Here is a 22,068-nt window from a genome sequence, read left to right as displayed (position 1 = left end):
TGATTTGATTTTATTTCACTAATCCGTCCAAAGTATACTAGATTAATTTTGATAAGCACATGAAATTTTAAGTTGTTACCAACTTTTATCAAGGAATAGGACAATTCTTATTATAAAAATTATGGGTAATTCACATAATTAAACTAATCTAAATTTAATATTACGCATATCACCCAAAATAAAAAATGTAACGTGAATCATTTAAATGTCATTTTTATATAAATCAAAATAGCTAAAATAGATTTAGGAATGAACATAAATAGAAACAATGTTATTCGATTTATATGATATCCTAGTAAATCGATTTATATAGTATCCTAGTAAATCTAATGGAGCTGTTTCGATTTACACATGCATGCAACGTTTGGTAGTAAATTTAGTTAGGCCGTTTCGATTTATACAAGATATGGTAACCTACTAAATCTATGCACACCGTTTCGATTTATGAAGATGGAAAGCTCATAATAATTCGAAACAGCCAGTTTCAATTTATGCATGGTTTCGTGGCTAATGTAATTCAAAACAGCTCCATTAGATTTACTAGGAGGATCCCTATATATAGAGTTCAAATTGGAGCCATTCGAACCACATTCCACAACCTTCGCCACCCCGGGTAGTGTCCGTGCATACCTCCAAATGGTGGCGTCATCGGCGCCATTGGGAATCACTGCATTTCATCATAAACTTGTCGATGCAGTTCGCATGAGGCATTACACTCAGCAACTCCTAGAACCACACCTTAGCTGGCACGACCGCTCTGGATGTATCGCTCAAACTCTGTCAGGTATCCACTGACGTACTGTCCATCGATCGGGAGCTCTAATTAGTACCCTGCAGTGTAATTGTACACTTTCCGAACGGCATATGAAACGTATGCGTTTCTGGATGCCATCTTTCCACGAATGCACTCACCAACGGCTCGTCCAGCCTAAACCAGGCCTCGTTCAGCCTCGCAAGATGGTATAAACCATAGTTGTCAGAACCGAACTGGTGATTGAACCGATCAGACTACTGGGTCACTGGGTCATTGGTTCAACCGGTGGATCACTGGTTAAACCGGTTGACTCGATCCTATGTAAATAAAAATAAAAAATAGTTAAAAATTTAAAATACATATTTTCACTAACATTTTAAGAATTTCAAGCTATTTTAAAATAATATGGAATAAGAACAATAAATATTTTATTATTTTTACTCTATTATAGATATTTTTATTTTGTTTTTATATTAAAATAACTATTATTTTTAATTTTTAATAATTTATTAATTAATTTATATTTATTATACTATTATATACTACAAGTATTTATTAAAAAATAATATTAATAGATATTATATAATTACGAAAAAAAAAATAAGTGAATTTATAATTGTTGTTAAATAAAAATATAATTAATTTAAGAATAAATGAGTTTATAACTAAAATTAAAATAAATTAAATAAAAATAAATTATTTGATGAAACTCATGAAAGATATTTATATATATTTAAATCTGCATATATAATGATAAGGACAATAGCACCCTAGTGGCTATGCAAGGCGCCTCCATTTACGAGGGTGAGGGTTTGAACCCTGACTCAAGAATTTTGAATAAATTTTCAATACCAAGCAGTTTGGTTGGATCGGTCTTCACTGGATTTGACCGGTTTTTAACGATTCATTCCGAGTTTGACCGGTTCGTATCGATTTTTTTCTTTATACGGTTCAAATATCAGACCGGACTGGCATAAGATCCGGTTCATCGGTTTTCCACTGATCATGTGTAAGTACAGAACGATCCTCTCATCCATCCGCATACCTTGCTATTGTCTCATGCTACCGATACATCGATGAGGCTACATAAATAACACAACAGATTGTTTCTTACGACCACATCAAAACATATCTACATAACAATATCAACTAATGCATATCTTAATCCAAATAATACCATAAAGGCAACCAAATAATGTAACGGATACGAACACAAAAAACATTAATGTACTCATCAAATTGGGCCTGAAAAAAAAAAGTTTAATAATAATAAAACATGCTTTCTTACCGCCCAATTCACAACAACGATTCTAATTACTAGACTTGCTCGAACTAAATTTAACTACATGGCCATCTTCACTACTCATATTTTTTTCCTTATTTGTTACCACTATCTAAATTAGAACTTTTTTGGTTAAACCTCTATATATTATTAAGCCACTAATCTAACCACTCTATCTAGTTTATCAATTCTAATAACGACCATCATTAAAATGAACAAAAAAACATTAACGTAAAATATCTAATATTATTTTTGAAAAAAAATTGTATACACTAATCTCTTCATTGACGACACCAGTAATGTGGGCAACCCCGTCTAAACGATAAAGACGGTCCAGATTATCCCCATCACGTTATTTTTTTCAAATGTTGGAGTATTTTGGCTGAGGATTCGGTGGGAAAGGTTGTGGAATGTGGTTCGAATGGCTTTAATTCGAACTCTATATATAGAGATCCTCCTAGTAAATCTAATGGAGCTGTTTCGAATTACATTGGGTACGAAACTATGCATAAATCGAAATGATGGGCATAGATTTAGTAGGTTACTATGTATTGTATAAATCGAAACGGCCTAACTAGATTTACTATCAAAACGTTGCATGCATGTGTAAACTGAAACAACTCTATTAGATTTACTAGGATACTATATAAATCGAACAACACTGTTTCGATTTATATAGAAATGACATCTGGGTGATTCACGTTACGTTTTTTATTTTGGATGATATACGTAATATTGAATCTAAGTTGGTTTAATTATGTGAATTACCCAAAATTAACATATATATTAAAAATTAGTTATTAAATTTAACATCTGTATTTAGTATATATTATAATATAAAATATGTATTAAAAATAAGTAATATAATATATATTTATATATAAATATATTGTGTTTGATTTAGTAGCTAATTTGTTACGTAAACAATATATCTAATTAAGACAAAATATCTAAAATATGATATTGAAAATTAAATTTTAACACAAAATTGGTAAAAACTATTTAAATGGATCATGATATTTGTCAGAAAATTGGTAAACATTTGTCATATATGGTAGAGTATCTGATATATTATTAGATTTCATTTAGTATTGAATCATGTATATACTATAAAAGATGGGTCCATCTCCATCAGATGTAATAACAGCATTCCTTAAATAATTGGTTGATTCATTGCTGCCAACAATTTTACCTTTGCTCTAAAACAATTTTATATTTACACCATAAACAATAACAAGATAGTTTTTTTAATTACTTTGTTTTACCCTGTGCTTAGAAGATTAAGAGATGTGAGCTGAATTAAAGAATTATTGTACATGCTGTTGAAACTTTTATTATGTAATCTATGAATTGCAAGGATCAGAACTTTTCTGGTATGCCTAACCTTCAACCGAGGTATAGCTTGTCAATTTGTTTGAGTGCTATGTAATTCCTCGAATTTCCTTCAAAATAATAGTGCGGGTACTTGTCAAATATACTTGAATGTTCAAGTCATTGTTTATTCGAATATTGGTTACGAGTTTTGTAAGAGATTCTCCTTTCGTTGTTTTTTTCATGTGATCTTATAACAATTTGGATGAATGTTCATTTCTACTATGTAATTATTACATCATAACTTGACTTTAAGGAGCATATAATGTTTGTCGAGTAACCGATCTAGAAAATAATAACCATGTTATAAGTTATTTTTAAATGTTAGTGTGAACTATAACAGATGGACAAAAAACTTTATCATATCATATAAGAAAATATATTTGATGGTATTCCTAATTAATAATAAAATATATGATTATCAGATACATTCTGTAGTGTTGCTATATAACTACTATTACAGAAGAGATAATAAAGAGTTTGAATTTTTGGACTATGATAAATTCTGTAAAGTTCTTGTAGTCCTAAGGCCAAGTTTCTTAACACTCGGAATTCAAACCCTCCATAGCCAAAGAAAACATCATGGATGCTTGTCACATATGCACATCCTTATTATTATGTTCCGAGGGAGGATGGCCAATGTCAAAAGTTGGTGTTCTTCTAATTGACAATGATACAGAGAATTGTTTCTTGTTGTTTGGTGTCGTCACTAAAGAAAAAAGTGTCACGCATTAACGATTTCATTTTTTAGGATGGCAGAAGCAATCGGCATAATATTTTGATTTTTATCTTGTGTAATTACAACTAAAAAGGTACTTTTATATTTTTTATGTTGTATCGTCAATCTTAACTAAAGACTTGTAATGTCGAAACGCTCTAACATATGGATTAAAATTTCAGAATATCCAATGCAATATCTTTACATTCTTCACCTCTTAAGTCCCGTTATATAAGGGTCGTATTTTTATTTAGACAATTGAGTCCGACATCTATTGAACATTACCGTGCACTACATTGGCAGAGTTTGGTAAGATTCTTCCCAATCATTGAAAATATTTTTGATGGACTTTTTCTTTGCTTACCAAGCCTTACAATAATTAATAGTGTAGTTGAACCTAGACTGAACTTCTGAAATTATAAATTTCACCTTCATAGATGTGTCAGTTTCAAACAATGACCTTATAGCATCCGCAACTATGTTTGAATCCAACTTGGAATGATCTTGTGAAATTGTTCCCATGGTGCACGTGTGCCTCCTATTATATATATTTTCTTTATCTCCCAGCAACCTTTTTTTCTAAATCAAGCTAATTCGGATAAGGCAATCATATCCACGACCATACGTCTTACATTTTGCATAGAACGTCTATATCTCAAACTCATACACAATGTAATCTACTCCTCTAGAGATATTATAACTCCTAATTGCCGCGACTACTAACTGTCTAGAATTGCATTCCATCTCAATCATGAACTCACTATCCTAAAAAATAACACCTACAGAAAAAACAAATGGTCACTCATCAATCCATCCAAACTATAAACTAAGAAAATATATTACTCACTCGTGTTCACATATTCAGAAAATTCTGGTGCATGTATAACGTCAATATCCAAACTATGTATAAAAGGTGGAACATCGACGGGTTGACTGGCTGTGTGTGAAACCACTAAATTTTGTACGACTGCATCACTTGCCTCGTGACCATCTCCGTTGTAGTCACTGATTTCGTAGTTAGCTTCAAAGTCCTCTTCACTCTTACTGTTCATTCTTTTGTACACTTCAACTCTATAATTTTTCATATCTGGGTCATGTTGAATCTTCTCCGCAACTATATGTTCCAACTCAACATGTAACTCAATCTTTGACTCTTGCACATGAGTTTGCTTATGAATATGAAACATATGCTACATACTTGTTTCGTCAATAATGGACATAGTATCAAATTGTATTAGTCCGCTAAATACAATAACGGGAGTTCTGTACAGAATATTGCTCACTCTCTTCAAGATATCACTTTCTATATTTTGACAGAAATTATATTGTAGTTCCACAAATATTACTGTTCATATCCTGGCCCAACACTAAGACCCAAGTCCAAACGAAAGGTCTAACCCACAGGATTGAGCTTCGCCTGACACCGACCTTCCCCTGAGAAGTCGGTTCTTGATACGACTTGCTCCAAAGAAGTCGGGGACGAAAATCAGCTGGCAGATAGACACTCATTCAAACGAGTAACTGCCCCTAAAATCTCTCAACCCACTTTCAGGAGCCCTATCTCAACTTCCCTAAGATAAAGGGACGGTTATCCACCTTAAAAGGTGGAACTACTTCAACGGTGGTTATTGGTTCACCACTATAAATACACTGACACCCCTCAGGTATCTCTAAGTCCCAATACTCTCTAGACCTGCTTACACCTTTGCTGACTTAGGCATCGGAGTGTCTTTGCAGGTACCACCCTCCATTCACTCATACTCACAAGTCGGACGGAGGCCCAGAAGCGCGAATCCCTTCGAAGGATTTTCCCCTCAGACGATTGAGCCAACCTAACGAGTCCAGCCCATTAATCTCCGGTTACCCATCATAACATTGGCGCCGTTGCCGGGGAACCCGAGAGATCAACCAGTGATGGCGGACAATTCACCAGAAGATATGGTCATATAGCGTCCGATTCCGAGCAAGAAAACCTAGATACCGGAAACAACGACGCAGACCTAACCATTCACCAGGGAGCCAACGACCAACATAGAGAAGGCACATCTGGGTTAAAAAACCCAAAGGTAAACTCCTCGGAGGGACGAGAATCAGGAAAGGAAGGGCCACCCCCTGCAGCCGAGCTAATGGGGTTGATCCATGGTCACCAAGGTCGTTTAGAACAGCTGGAACAAGAATTAGAACGACAGCGAGAGGCGGAGTGAAATCTAAGGGAAGAGATAGAGTGGCGAAAAGAGTTAGAAGAAAAACTCTCGAATCTAGAATCCTCCCTTAGAAGTCGGAACTCCCGTGGTGACCGAGAAGAGTCGCCCCTGGGAGGAGAGGATCCGTTCAGTGAGGACATAATGAGGGCAAAAGTTTCAAGAAACTTCAAAAGCCCTGATATGAACCTCTATGACGGTACCACGGACCCGAAGCATCATTTAAGCAATTTCAAAGGTCGGATGTATCTGGCTGATGCTTCTGATGTAACTCGCTGCAAAGCTTTCCCGACCACCCTGTCGAAAGCGGCGATGAAGTGGTTCGATAGCCTCCCTCCAAGGTCGGTTACCAGCTTTGAAGATCTCTCGAGAAAATTCTTAATGACGTTCTCCATCCAGAAGGATAAAGTAAAGCACGCACCGAGCCTCCTGGGAGTAAAACAGGAGGTCGGAGAACCTTTACGGGATTACATGGAAATGTTCAACAAAGCGTGCTTGGAGATTCAAGACCTGCCCACCGAGGCAATCATCATGGGACTAGTAAATGGACTTAAAGAAGGTCCCTTCTCGCAGTCCATATCAAAAAGGCACCTCACTTCCTTGAGCGATGTACAAGAAAGAGCAGAAAAGTACATCAACATGGAGGAGAATGCCAGACTACGAGAGCCGAGTTGGCGACCTGGGCACCCCCACTCGATAAAAGAGAAAGAAAGGGAGCCCAAGAAAAAAGAGGAAGTCGGTCTCGACAGATCAAAGAGATATCACTCTTATACTCCTCTAAAAGTTTCCATGGTGGATGTATACAGAGAAATCTACAATACTGAAAGACTGTCACCTCCCAAACCCATCAAAAATAAAAAGGGAGGAAGCCGCAGCGATTACTGTGAGTACCATAAGATGTATGGCCACTCAACAAATGATTGCTACGACCTCAAAAATGTGATAGAAAAGTTGGCCAGAGAAGGCCGACTTGATAGATATCTCATGGAAAGGTCGGACAATCATGGGAAAAGAAAGTGAGATGACGGGGACCGAAGAGACCCCCCACCACAAACCCCCAAGAGACACATTCATATGATCTCGGGAGGATTTGTGGGAGGGGGTCTCACCAAGTCATCTCGCAAGAGACACCTCAAGTGAGTTTACCAGGTCGGGAGCGAATCACCCGACCTCCCAACCATCTCATTTACAAAGGAGGATGGGCAAGGAGTAATCCCTGGACATGATGATCCAGTGGTGATAACCATGATCCTAGCCAATGCCCATCTCCACAGAACTCTAGTAGACCAAGGGAGTTCAGCAGACATCCTTTTTAAGCCCGCGTTCGACAAACTAAGGTTAGATGAAAAAGAGTTGAGAGCTTACCCCGATACCCTGTACGGTTTGGGAGACACGCCAATAAAACCACTGGGATTCTTGCCCCTCTATACGTCTTTTGGGAAAGGGGAAAAATCCAAAACTCTGAGCATAGACTTTATAGTCATCGACGTGGGGTCAGCATATAATGCCTTGATTGGCAGAACTACCCTAAATTGACTCGGGGAAGTGGTATCTACCCCCACCTTTGCATGAAATTCCCGACATATGCGGGGATAGCAACGGTACGGGGAGACCAGAAATTGGCAAGAAAATGCTACAATAAAAGCCTGAACCTGAGAGGAAAAGGCAAGAAAGTTCACACCATAGAGCTCGGTGGCACGAGAGCCAAAGAAGAGCTGTGACCACAACCAGGAGGAAAAACTGAAGAAATACAGGTCGGCGAAGAGGAAGGAAAAAATACCAATATAGGAGACGACCTAGAAGAAAACCTAAAGCAAAGGTTGACAAAGCTCCTAAGAGATAATTCTGACCTCTTTGCCTGGAAAGCCTTCGACATGCCTAGGATAGACCCCGAGCTCATGTCCCATAGGCTCTCAGTATATCCGGGATCACGACCTGTACAGCAGCGAAGGCGTAAACTTGGCCCAAAACGAGCTCAAGCGGTGGAGGAGCAGGTACAAGCACTCCTGGAAGCCGGCTTCACCAGAGAAGTTAAATATCCAACCTGGCTAGCAAACGTAGTGCTAGTCAAGAAGCAAAACGGCAAGTGGAGGATGTGCGTCGACTACACCGACTTGAATAAGGCATGTCCTAAGGACCCATATCCACTCCCAAGCATTGATACTCTAGTGGACTTTAGCTCGGGGTATCAATACTTGTCGTTTATGGATGCCTACTCGGGATACAACCAGATCCCGATGAATAAGTCGAATCAAGAAAAAACATCATTCATCACGCCTAGAGCAAACTACTTCTACGTGGTCATGCCATTTGGATTAAAAAATACCGGGGCCACATATCAAAGGCTGATGAATAAGGTGTTCGCTCCCCACCTCGGGAACTTAATGGAAGTCTACGTAGACGATATGCTGGTAAAAACCAAGGAAGAAACCGACCTCTTGACAGACCTCTCGCAAGTCTTTAACACCATAAGGTTACATGGGATGAGGCTAAATCCCACAAAGTGTACCTTCGCAGTGGAGGCTGGAAAATTCCTGGGGTTTATGCTGACGCAAAGGGGGATTGAAGCAAATCCCGACAAGTGCAAAGCCATCCTAGAAATGAAAAGCCCGACTTGCTTAAGAGAGGTTCAATAATTGAATGGTCGACTTGCAGCCCTCTCCAGGTTTTTGGCAGGATCAGCATTATGATCCCTTCCACTGTTCTCTCTACTAAGAAAGGGATGTCAGTTTGAATGGACTCCAGAGTGTGAAGAAGCATTCCAAGAGTTCAAAAGGTTCTTGAGCCAACCTTCAATCCTGACCCGACCTCTAGTTGCGGAAGAGCTCGTCCTATACTTGTCTGTAGCAGACAAAGCTGTAGCATCCGCACTAATACGAGAAGATGGGGTCGGGCAGCATCCCGTGTACTTCACCAGCAAAGTCCTACAAGGCCCTGAACTAAGGTACCACAAACTAGAGAAGTTCACTTACTCCTTAGTAATAGTCTCACGGAGGTTACGGCCTTACTTCCAAGCCCACACAATAAGAGTCCGAATGAACCAACCTATGAAGTAAATCCTCCAAAAGACGGATGTTGCAGGGAGAATGGTTTAGTGGGTAATAGAGCTCTCTGAGTTCGACTTGAAGTACGAAACCCGAACGGCAATTAAATCCCAATGCCTCACCGACTTCATAGCGGAGTATGCGGGAGACCAAGAGAAAAAACCAACTACATGGGAACTATACGTAGATGGATCCTCAAACAAGACAGGAAGCGGTGCAGGCATAATACTGGTTAATGAAAAGGGAACACAAATAGAAGTTTCCCTCAAATTTGAATTCTCAACTTCTAATAATCAGGCAGAATACGAAACCCTGATTGCAGGTTTGAAGCTGGCAGAAGAGGTTGGTGCAACAAAAGTGATGATATTCAGTGACTCTCAAGTGGTGATCTCTCAAATAAATGGAAAGTATCAGGCCAAAGACCCAAATATGAAGAGATACTTGGAAAAAACTCTGGAGCACCTTGGGTGCTTTGCAGAAACCGAGATCAGGCATATAACTCGGGATCTTAATAGCAGAGCAGACGCCCTCTTCAAGTTAGCAAGTACCAAACCAGGGGAGAATAATAGAAGCTTGATCCAGGAAACTCTTCAAGAACCCTCTGTAGTGAAAGCAGAGGACAAACAAGATGTCCTTGAAGTGACCGGGCTAAACCTCGGATGGATGAATCCCTTGGTCGAATACCTAAAATTCGACATCCTCCCCAAAAAGGAAAAAGAGGCCAAGAAAATCTGGAGGGAAGCATAATACTACACTCTAGTGAAAAATATCCTCTATAAAAGAGAAATATCAACACCATTGCTGAAGTGCGTACCGACCTCAAGGACCACTGAAGTACTAGAGGAGGTTCATAATGGGATCTGTGGAAACCATCTCGGAGCCAGGTTGTTAGCCAGAAAAGTAATCCGAGCTGGGTTCTATTGGCCGACCTTGCAGAAAGATGCCACAGAATTTGGAAGAAGTGCCAACCATGCCAGATGCATGCAAATTTCCATGTGACTCCCCCCGAGGAGCTCATCAGTATAACTTCTCCATGGCCCTTCGCAAAATAGGGGATGGATCTGTTAGGATCTTTTTTCCAGGCCCCAGGACAATTCAAATACTTAATTGTGGGAATAGACTACTTCACAAAGTGGATAGAAACAGAACCATTAGCCACCATCACAGCCCAGAGAAGTCGGAGATTCCTCTACAAAAACATCATCACAAGGTATGGGATACCTCATTCCATCACCACAGATAATGGAACCCAGTTCACCGACTCTACCTTTAGAAGCCTAGTAGCCAGTATGAAGATCAAACACCAGTTCACCTCGGTGGAACATCCACAAGCAAACGGACAGACCGAGGCAGCTAACAAAGTCATACTGGCAGGACTAAAGAAAAGGCTACAAGATGCAAAAGGAGCCTGGGCTGAAGAGCTCCCCCAAGTGTTATGGGCTTACTGGACGACGCCTCAATCTGCTACAAGAGAAACACCCTTCCGACTTGTCTATGGCGTGGAAGCCATGATACCAGTAGAAATCGACGAGCAAAGTCCAAGGGTGATCTTTCATGACGAGGTCGGAAACATACAAGGGCACAAAGAGGAGCTTGAATTGCTCCCTGAAGTCCGAGAACAAGCCCAGATAAGAGAAGCAACATTGAAGCAAAGGATGACTACCAGATACAACAAAAAAGTCATTCGAAGAAGTTTCACCCCAGACGACTTGGTCTTAATCAGAAACGACATTGGAGTCAACAAATCTGGGGAAGGAAAGCTCGCTGCTAATTGGAAGGGACCATACAAAATTAGTGAGGTCCTAGGAAAAGGTTATTATAAGGTGACCGACTTAAACGGCACCGAGTTACCAAGGTCGTGGCATGCTTGTAATATGAAAAGGTACTATAGTTAAAAGCGAACTCTACTCCCTGATGTACTCTTTTTCCAACTTCATGATTTTTTCCCAAAAGGGTTTTTTCTGAAGGAGCGTTTTTAAGGAGGCATCACAGTAGAGACTAAGGGACCATAGACAGTCAAAAACCCTTAGTAGCAGTAAAGTACCTTCGCAAATAAATAAAGATCTTTTACAATATCTCTTATAAATTCCTTCTCGTTTTCTTTCTTTCTACGAAATGCGCCGACTTAAGCTCGACAAAACGTGAAAATCCCATGAACCGACCTAGATGGTCGTCAGGATGAAACGACGAGGTACAAGTCGGTGTAAAGAGGTTATAAAAGTTGATGGTGGAAAACTCGAAAAAATCTGACTTATAAGTTGGAAAAACTGAGAAGCAAAGAAAAACGCATCGCAAAAATAACCTAAGTCATAAGAACTCAATAAATAAAAAAATTGAGTATAAAGAATACCAAAAAGAGATCAGAAAACCTATTCAAAGCACCAAGGCAAAAGGCTGTCCCAAATTCTTAAGGAAAACTTAAAAGAAACTTAAAGGGAGGGACAGTCAGCCAAGAAAAAGGTTTTTCAAAACAAGGATCAAAAGGATTTTTTGAAACCTAAAAACAGAAAAACATGCACACAACGAGACAAAGAAAGATAACCTAAACCCTTATCCAAAAAAGGATATTTCTAAATATTTTGTTTACGGCCATAAAAGGCCAAGAAAAATATCAGCAGACCACCACCACTACATAAAAACAAATAGTTTAAAAAAAAGGGGACCCACAGGCCGGGTCCCCATATAGCCACAACAAATTTTTTCAGCTAGGAAGGACGTTACCACCAGAGTCAGGGAGAGTAGTCGGAGCACCACCGGAGTCAGGGAGAGTGGTCAGAGCGCCATCAGGGCCAGGAAGGGAAATATCCATAGGAGATGGAGTGGAAGTTCCAGGAGCCTTCGAAGAACTCGGGGCATCTTTTGGTCGGGGAGGGGACTCCATTATCCTCTGCTCCCGAGTCTTTAGATCAGACTCGGTGACATAGCAGGGAGAGGAAGGAGAAACGATAGCTCCATCGACCACAATTTTATCCGGATCCAAAGGAGAGAGATCTAGGTCGGGAGCAAGAACCCCGACCTATTCTTTAAAGATCCTCCATGCTTCTTCAGCCCCGTCAGCAATGGAGTCCTCCAACTCTGTATAAGCCTCCCGAGCTCTCATCAGATCCTTCTTCACCTCCACAAAGTCCTCGAACAAACTCGAATAACTCTCCTGCTCCTTCTCCCTCAGGCCCTCCGTCATGGAACATTGGGCCTGCAACTTCCTCTCCCTCTCCTGGAGGCCATCCATCTCTTCCTTCAATTTGGCGACCTCCTCCCTCAGCACCTTCTCCTGCCCTTGATATAAGAGAAGCCTCCCCTCCAGCTCTTCAACCCTCGAGGTTGAACCCAAAGAGCTGAGGGGAGTCTTCTAAAAAATATCAAGGAACTTTGTACATACCCCAGCCGCCCTGATACTCTCCTGAGCCAGAATAGTAAGGTGGTTTCGAACAGAAGCATCATCCATACTTATGCGAGTATGAGGATAGATATGCTTCCGAACAAACTGAGGCGCATCCACTTTAGCCTCACCTTCAAAAGAAGAGCCAGACTCTAAAGTCTTGTGCTTCTTATTTTCTGGCTCAGGGAAAGATCGGGGAGGAGGGGACGGCTGAGAAGAAGCTGAGGAAGAAAGGACAATAGGTCGGGTAGGGGTCCCCAAATTGTGAGAAGGAGGGGGAGGAGAGGGAAGAGAAGGACCAGTTACCCTGGCACCGCCGACTCTGGCGCGGGACCTCGCTTTGGCCTCCTGAGCTCTCTGATAAGACTCCCTAGAATTCTTCTTCGCCATTTCTGTAAAAGCAATTAGGAAGCTAAAGTCAGCAAAACAAGTCGGAGAAAACAAGTCGAAAAATATGATAAACAAACAAAAAGCTACCTAGTTGAGCCTGGACAAAAGTCGGAGACCCCTGGAGAAACTTTTTTGTATCCAGGTAGGGGGCTCTCCCCCACACTTCTCAGAGGAACCCCACAACGGCCGCCTCCACCTCATCCAAATCATCCAAACTATATTTTTCACAAGGAGAGGCCTCTAGCCAGTACAGAGGAAAGCGAGGAGAAGAATTTTCATCCAAAAAAAATGGGTGGTGGCCCTCTACAGCTTGAACTTTGAAAAAGAAATTTTTGAAGTCATGAAAGGATTCATCAAAAAGGGTAAAAACTCTCAGGCCTTGTATGGCCCGAAAAGACACCCACTGCTGCTCATTATTTTGCCCACTGAAGGGCTTGGTCATGTGAAAAAGATAAAAAAAAAAATCTTCAAAGAAGTCGGAAAGTCTAAAGCATGGCTGATAAATTGATAAATTTTCAGAAAACTCCAAGAATTAGGGTGAAGTTGGGTAGGAGCAACACGGCAGTGGCATAAAACAGTTATCTCAAAGTCAGAAAAAGGAAGAAAAACGCCCAGGCGGGTAATCATGCTCTCATACATATAGAAAAAATGAGGGGCTGCCTCAGAAGCCCTCCTAAAACAAACCCGGTCTTCTGGACCCGGGGTAATCAGTTCATATTTTGGCTCATTCTCATCAGAAGTACAGAGCCTATGATGAGTACGAAGGTTGGTGATAAAGTCGGTATCAACAAAAGGTTCTTCCCAAGAACCGTGACATCCACCCATTGAGCAAGAGTTTCTATAGAAGACATTTTTTCCTAGAAAGGGTTAGTGAAACCTACAAAGGAAAAAGAAAAAGGATCAAAAACAGGGTCTCTAAGAAGCCTGGAATCAAACAAAACAGAGTCACTAGAAGCCTACAAGCCAACCCTCCTCTCTAAAATAAAAACATGCAAACAAAAGCACTTCGTAAAAAGAGAGTAGAGAAAAAACTAACCTTTGCTTGAAAAAAAGGATAGGGGCAGAGGAATTTCTTCGAACAAGAGCTTCTTTCGAACAGAGGAGAGGAAGTGTGAAAGTTTTCAAAAACGAAGCAAGGAAAGAGAGGGAAAGTATTTATAAAAACGTTGGGGGCATAATAGTAAAAACGGAGGCCGTCATTTAAAGAGAGGCACCGTTCCCAATGTAACTGATCCCCGCGTATGAATACACAAATCCCTAACGGACGCGACGTTTGATTAGACGCGACTGTTGAGAATTTTTAAAAAACACGTCGGTTATGAAACATCACGTCGGCTCCTTATCAGGTCGGCTGCGGTCCCGAGTTAAATACTCGACCCCAACTCTTAAAAGAAATTGGGCTCGAGTAGGGGCACTGTTCATACCCTGGCCCAACATTAAGGCCCAGGTCCAAACGAAAGGCCCAACCCACAGGATTGAGCCTCGCCTGACACCGACCTTCCCCTGAGAAGTCGGTTCTTGATACGACTTGCTCCAAAGAAGTCAGGGACGAAGATCAGCTGGCAGATAGACACTCATTCAAACGAGTAACTGCCCCTAAAATCTCTCAACCCACTTCCAGGAGCCCTATCTCAACTTCCCTAAGATAAATGGACGGTTATCCACCTTAAAAGGTGGAACTACTTCAACGGTGGTTATTGGTTCACCACTATAAATACACTGACACCCCTCAGGTATCTCTAAGTCCCAATACTCTCTAGACCTGCTTACACCTTTGCTGACTTAGGCATCAGAGTGTCTTTGCAGGTACCACCCCACATTCACTCATACTCACAAGTCGGACGGAGGCCCAGAAGCGCGAATCCCTTCGAAAGCTTTCCCCCTCAAACGATTGGGCCAACCTAACGAGTCCAGCCCATTAATCTCTGGTTACCCATCGTAACAATTACAATGCATGAAATAATAAAGAAAAAAAGATTCTCACATGCAAAGCGCACACACTCTCATATGTATTTCGTATAATCTCACCATTGTAATACACTAAAATAACTCCCTCGTAATGAAGTAAAATGATAACGAATTTCATATTTATAAACAGAATTTTCAAATAACATAAAAAGTATTCAATGCGTAGATTATGTGTTGCATTAGCATCCAACTCCACGTGACATGTGGCCAGCGTGCAACCTGCATGTTGCAACACGCCTCTTGTGTGCTAAAACACGTGTCTTCCATGCCGGTGGACAGGCCCTTTTGCAGTGTCTATCCATGTGCAATTACACATTATCAGCCAATTTTAAACAAAAAAAAACACCATCTTTTTCAATTTTAGAAAAAAGAGCCAAATTAATGTCTCCCGAAAAATAATGCGCATAAACATTTTGGTTCAAATTTTATTTAAATATAATAAAAAATTAAAATAATAAAATGACAAGATCTTATGTAATAATGTAGCAGGGGATAAGATTCCTTCTTATCTATTGTATATCCTATTTTTATTTGTTGTGCAGATTTCAAATTTATTTGTAAGCTTTTATATATAGAGGCGTCCATCCTTGTAATAGATCAACTCAATTTTCAATAAAAAATTCACTATGAAATATTCATCAGGAATACTTGTTAAAATTCTCTCCCTCTCTAAAAACTTGATTCTTTAATATGTTTATCTTTGTTTTTTAGTTTCACGTATGTTCTAGACTTGTCTATTATCTGAGAATCTTGCCTATCAAAAATAAAACTGATCAGATTCATGAGATTTTCTAGTGTTGAAAAGAAAAAGAGTATCAGATCTCCAGATTATTTTGTTAAAAATTTCATTGACAACTTCTGTGTTAAGATTATTATAGGTATGTCAGGAAATAATTACAAAACTTCCTCTGAATCTTACTCGCCCTTTTTCTTGAGTAAATTTTATTTAAATATAATAAAAAATTAAAATAATAAAATGACTAAATTACTTTATAATAATCAATTAATAATTTAACATAGAAAAAGAATAATTTTTACTCTGCAGAATATATAGAAATTTTAATGTTTTTTTTAAGTAGTAGTCTTATTAATTCATTTAAGAAAATCGTAAATTAAAAAAAAAAAACCAAAGATTTAAAAAATATATATATAAAAAACCTTCACTTGTGTTATCTTTTCTTTTTTTGAGCCAAAATAACTGTTCCTGAAAAAGCTGACAGAGTGAGAGTGTGCGTCAAATTGCTATTTCAAGTGTTTTGCTGTCACACTCTTCAGTCTTCATTCTTCACACAACATTTCAGAGTTTCTCTTTCACTTTTCACAAACAGAATTCAGAATTGAGATTTGAGAACTGAGAACTGAGAACCTTAAACAGTGAGTCAGTGAGCAATAGTGAGTAATGCTTCTACTGTCTGCATTTCAATTTTCAAGTTCTCTCCTTTCTCTAACTCTTCTTCTATTAAATCTTCATTTGTGTATTCCGGGTAAAAAGGCGTAATCTTAATTTCTAAACGGTTTGTTTGGGAACTTTTTTTCATGAGATAGGTAAAGGGGTCAAGTTTCTATTCGGAATATTCAAATACTTTGTGTGGTGAAGTTGGGATTTTGAGAGTGTATAGCATGCATGTCCAGCCAAATACTCTCTTTTATCCCGAGGTGTTGCAAAAATGTGATTTTTTCTTTTAGTTTGTTGAAATTAAAAATGTTGCCTTTTAGAAATGATGACGATTTGTTTTTGTTCTCTTTGCAGTCATACTTATTTTTGTGACAGCTGAAATCTCTGGGTGAGTGGAAGGATATATCAGTGGATTGAAGATGGAACCATCAAATGTAGTTTCGGTGTTGCTTGAATTATTGGTTGACCCAGTTCTTGCTGCAAATGCTTCTAGCCAAGATAGTCCTCCACTATCTCAACAGCAATCAATAGCAAAACAGGTATTCTTTTTTTCATCTCTATAATCTATGCACAATAATCATAGCAATCCAAAGATTAACCTATGTGACTTGTTTTGACCATCGTTGAAGTGTGTGACATAGAACAAGGTATAATAGTCTTCTTTTGAAACAGGGTTTCTCAATAATACTTTTCAAGTTCTTAGTCAATTACAATTAGGAAATGCAAGCATCACAGGTTCACAAATATGCTTTTTATTGAAATGTATGCAGAAATGATTGTCTTCCTAGTTATTTATTAATGACTCTGGTTGTTGGCATTAGGTGCATTCTGTTGTGCTGCTGTATAACTATTACTACAGAAAGCAGCACCCGGAGCTAGATTTTCTACCATTTGATGAATTTTGCAAGTTGGCCGTGTCTCTGAGGCCAAGTCTGTTAGCATATATGAAATGGACACGTAAGTCTGATGAAACTGAGCTTGTCGATGCGGTGAACCAGCTATCATTAACAGAAGAAAAGATCATGGAGGCTTGTAATATAAGTAGATCTCTAGATCCATTGAAAAGTGTTTCTAATGTAGAGGGATGGCCTATTTCAAAAGTTGCTGTTCTTTTAGTTGACTGTAAGATGGAAAATTGCTTCTTGTTGTCTAGTTCCATCACTAAGGGGGTGTGGTCACTGATTGAAAAAGATGTGGATGCCTCCAGCTTAAGCTCTATTGTTTCAAGCGAAAGTGGAACTAGGTGTTACAAAAAGCGAAAAGTCATTGATGAACTTCAAAATACAAAGTTTCTGCAAATTGGGTACTCTGCTGTAAAGGAAGCTGCAGGTAATTATCCTTGTACAAAAATGATTGCCATGTCTATTGTGAGCCGCCGTTGCACTTAGTTGTAAATTGGCAGACTATTTTTCCATATCCAATCTATATAACGTAGTGTAGTTCTCGATGCAGCTGGTTACAACATTTTGCGGCATGTTTTTGTTTATGCTTTCCATCTATTCTGAGGCTATTGTTGAATCATATATTGTTCTCTCTTTGGTTAATATTGTGCTGTGCTAAAATGTTATTTAAACATACTTGCAGTCTAGCACTTGTTAATGTGTCATTTTATTGTAGTTAGGTTTTGATAGAACTACTTTTTTTGTAATGAAAAGTTGAATATGATTTTTGTATGTAATACAGGTGTCAATGAGACTGATATTACAGTTTTGGGAAGCTACACTGTTTATTCTGAGAGCAAAGAGAAAGAAGCTTCACGCTTTTTTATAATGAAGTGCTCCCAGTTGATCAATCAAGAGGCTAACCGAGTTCATATCCGAGATTTAATTCAAAGGTTTGCTTCAGTTGCCTCTTTTTGGCTGTTGGCCAATGAATTAGTCCTAAGGGTGAATGACATCATCACTTTCACCAGCTTTTCCATTGATAGTGTAGTGGTGTCTGCAACAGGCTGACCTGAATCTTCTCATTGTACTTGAAGTGGTACTTGTGTTCAGGATTTAATAATGCTTGGATATTTGTTGCAGACTTCGTTTTGATAAAGAATTCTGGCTTGAGACAAACTTTGTTTATTTTTCTGCATAATGATTTGTCTTCTCTTGGGTATAGGTTGCAGGGTCCTCTGGTCAAAATGAGTTCTAGCAGTTGGAGTATCACTCCAGTTGTTGAGTTCTTCCATTTGCTTCCTTATTCTGAAGTAATATCAGAATGGTTTTCTAGGTTGGTGAAGTTCTCCTTTCCCATTTTGTAGCTCATGATTTAGGTTGATTTTACAATATTTTCGACTTTTTACATCCTCTTTCTGTATTTGATGCCAGTTCATGCTTTATCGAATTTACCTCTTGAACTTGTGTGAATATGTCAGGCAGTAAAAGTTCTTCACGCTTATGACATTTCCAACCTATATAGTTGGATGATTGGAATATCGCAGAAATAGATTCTGTGCACATCATCAGAAGTCCCAGAGCCTTGATGTTCCTCTGATCATCAGTCATTGCCATTTTATATTTCCTTTTGACATATTTTTTGGTGCAATATATTTGTGTGTGTAGAGAAACCGACTCCAACAGTTTGCAAGAACCAACCCTGGGAGAGAAAAATGCAAATGCAGACGGTGCCGAGGGGACAGAATCACATATAAGCAAGGGCATGAATGTTGGCCTTGCTAGCAAGCTAAGCAGTGATAATATAGAATCAATGCAGCAAAAAGAGAACAACAAAAGCTGTACCATTGCAGAGTGTGGTTCTGTCAAGGAGGCCCAGGATATGGATTTGAACAATTCTTCTGTTGTTCCATCACAAAATAAGGAATGCCAGCTTAATGTCAATACATTACATGTTAGTGAAGATCAGAATATGGAAAATAAGTCCACGCAACACGACTCCAATGGATTTACACACCCTATTAAGGTATCAAATGTTTCTTTCTCACTAACTCTGTTTTTTTAATTATCATTTTGACTGCAGTTGGTGTACTACCTTGGAACTAAGAATTGAGCTAGCAGGGATTAAATTCAATTCTTTTATGTAGTTTAGTTTTGTTACCCCTTGTCTGTTTAGTAATGACAGAATGTGCAGATATTGGCATCCACAATGAATGATTATTAGTTCACCAGTCTGTGTTCACTTTTTAAGTTTTGTTTTAAGATAATATTTTTCTATTGAAAGTTTGTAATGTGCCATGGTGTTTGAGGTTAGTAAGTTAACCAATTTTACACCTATATTCTCCAAATTACAAAGAAGTATTTTTGTTCCCCTACTTACTAGTTTTCCTCCATAAGAAGAGTTTTCAAAGATGTATTTCAATATTTGTTATTTCTCTCATCCATTTGCATGGCAATGGTGTCTGGCAGGTTGTGAAGGTTGATCCAACAATGAGTCCTATTGCTGAGGGCGGGACCAACAATCAATCTGCTTGTAATAAGATTTGGGGCTCTAAAGATTCTGAAAAAGGCATCCATGAAGAATCTGCTCCAGTTGCAAATAATTCTCATTCAAATATTGAGAAGCTCCAAAATCTTTTATTAGATTCAAAGGGGGAGACACTGTCACAAACATCCCTCGCTGTTCTTAATCGAGAGAAGAATGAGCTGGTAAAAACTTTTTTACTGCTTTTCTTGGTGACATTAATGTTTAATTCACTCTAAGTAGCTGGCTATGGACACCTACACATGGTTATTTATCATTAACCTGATAAAATAGTGAAAGAAACTTTTTTGCTTGTTACTGCCATTTATTGGCTTACTTGAGATCAACTCTCATATAATTCGAATGGTGAAAAGCCCTGCATTTGCACTTATCTTATACTTGGTTTTTGTCTGCAGACTCTTCGGCGTCAAATGATAGATGAGGATATTGCTCTATGCGATAAAAAAATTCAGAGAATTTTAGCTGGTATGTTTTCCTATAATGTTGCTTGTCCCTTTTTTTTTAATTTTTGTGTCTGCTTCTCTCGGTATTTATGTTAAAGGAAAAACATTCTTTCAGTTACTTCCCTTTTATAATTAATTTTCTCAAATATCAAGCAAGTTCTCAAAAAAGATGCCTGTTATTTCCCTATTGGCATTTTCCCTATTTCATGACCACATCAAATTTTGTTTGCATTAGAGGCATAGTATTTGAGAGCATAATTGACTTAAGCAAACTGATATTTTCACCTATCATTTAAACTTTGTCAATGTGTGGGTTGAAAAGATGATGATTGGTTTTGCTTGCTTAACAGATGTGGAAGATAGTCTGGAAACAACGATAGATGCCATTATAGAGGGTTGTAATTATTCATGGGAAGGAAATCATGGAGGGATAAGAAAAAATCTTGAGGATCCATGCTTAGCTCCATCTAATAAGATGAAAAGTGGGGGAGATTCTGTACTCATTGCACAAAGTCCTTGCCAGGCAAGACAATTTCCAACCTAATACTAAATTATGCATGTTGTGATTGGTGTTTGTGGTGCATTCACATGCTTAAGTTATGTGTTTGAGTAAAACAAGAGGAACCGGTTTAACGAATCTATGATGCCTTGTTAATCTGTTTCTACAGAGGGTCCCATGATCCATGAATGTTGCTTTATCAGTGGGAGACTGTTAGATAATACTGATAATAACGCTTATGTTCATGACCTGTTAGTTAGCAGTCAATGGCAACTGTTCCTTTGATCTCCATACAAGTACTCAGATCTCTGTTTAATCTTGCAGGAACTAGACAGTATATGTAATGAAAATATTTGGACCATACCGATGTATCGAGTATCTCCATCAGACGGTAAGTTGTCCAATTTAGGTGTAGAAGCCAAGATTCTTGTGATACAGTTATGTTGCTTGTATACCTATGTTGAAGAATTATCATGTATTTGACATGCACTATATATATACATTGCTTAATGAAGGTGGATTCCGAGCTTTGGTGACCTTTAAAGGACCCGACTTTGAGTGTTCATTGGGGGGTGACACTTGTTCCAATCCTCGCGAAGCAAGAGACTCGGCTGCTGCAAGGGTGTTGGCTAACTTAAGAAGCAAGCAAAAATCGGCTAGTGATTTTGACTCCAAGGCATAGAATCAACAAACTTTCTAGATTTTTCTCTTCCTTTGATTTCTGTTTAGTGTATGAAAAACAAAAGTAGTTTTTATTTTACTGATTTGACAATCGATGTGCGTTATATTAAGTATAGCAGCTGAGTTTGTTGCTTGGTCCCAAGTTATCTGTTATCTCGCTTTACTTTTATCTTTTGTTATGATCATTAATGTGTTGGTGAACAGAAATGTTTTCTTTTTGAAAGTGAATTTCCAATAACTGTTGCATGGATGGATATATTGTTTTTGTGAAACGGCCATGAACATATATGAGGTCTTCTTCGTTGTTTTTGCGTGTTTTTGAAAAACTTACAATTTAAAATTAGTTGTAAAGATATATTATATATAGTCTTTTGTGATATAAATTCCAAAACAGCTTTATCATTTTCAAAATGTTTTTATTTTTATTTTTTTAGAAAAAGCTGTTTCGTAGCTACCGAATTATCAAATAACGCAGTACTTAATTATTATATTTTTTTAATGATTAAGTACATCAAA

The 22,068-nt window shown here is 38.6% G+C and overlaps 1 protein-coding gene across 5 annotated transcripts; it reads left to right on the top strand.

The window, feature by feature from the left end:
- The first annotated feature begins 15,705 nt into the window (after positions 1–15,705).
- LOC107613909 (uncharacterized) lies at positions 15,706–21,808 on the top strand. 5 transcript variants are annotated; one of them, XM_016316100.3, is made up of 12 exons: positions 15,707–16,499; positions 16,653–16,763; positions 16,858–17,042; positions 17,325–17,832; positions 18,187–18,337; positions 18,610–18,720; positions 19,053–19,410; positions 19,854–20,093; positions 20,325–20,394; positions 20,723–20,895; positions 21,196–21,262; positions 21,387–21,808. In XM_016316100.3, the coding sequence occupies exons 3-12, from the start codon at positions 16,923–16,925 to the stop codon at positions 21,551–21,553; spliced, it is 1,965 nt and encodes a 654-aa protein (XP_016171586.1). In that variant the 5' UTR covers positions 15,707–16,499; positions 16,653–16,763; positions 16,858–16,922; the 3' UTR covers positions 21,554–21,808. The 5 variants fall into 5 exon arrangements, with proteins under 5 accessions (XP_020964207.1, XP_016171586.1, XP_016171585.1 ...); XM_021108548.2 differs by lacking the exon at positions 16,653–16,763 and having other exon boundaries at positions 15,706–15,985; XM_016316099.3 differs by lacking the exon at positions 16,653–16,763.
- Positions 21,809–22,068: the final 260 nt, after the last annotated feature.

Source organism: Arachis ipaensis, chromosome B8, assembly GCF_059453495.1.
Source record: "Arachis ipaensis isolate K30076 ecotype BB chromosome B8, ASM5945349v1, whole genome shotgun sequence".
Lineage (NCBI taxonomy): Eukaryota > Viridiplantae > Streptophyta > Magnoliopsida > Fabales > Fabaceae > Arachis > Arachis ipaensis.
The sequence above is the reverse complement of the archived record's forward strand: the minus strand, read 5'-3'. Positions and strand labels throughout refer to the sequence as shown.

Excerpts from the sequence above, each read along its gene's own strand:
- LOC107613909 (XM_021108548.2), top strand. The coding sequence starts at position 16,923 with ATGGAACCATCAAATGTAGTTTCGGTGTTGCTTGAATTATTGGTTGAC. Across the intron at positions 18,338-18,609 it reads ATCCGAGATTTAATTCAAAG|GTTGCAGGGTCCTCTGGTCA; the intron begins GTTTGCTTCAGT and ends TCTTGGGTATAG. Across the intron at positions 20,395-20,722 it reads AATTCAGAGAATTTTAGCTG|ATGTGGAAGATAGTCTGGAA; the intron begins GTATGTTTTCCT and ends CTTGCTTAACAG.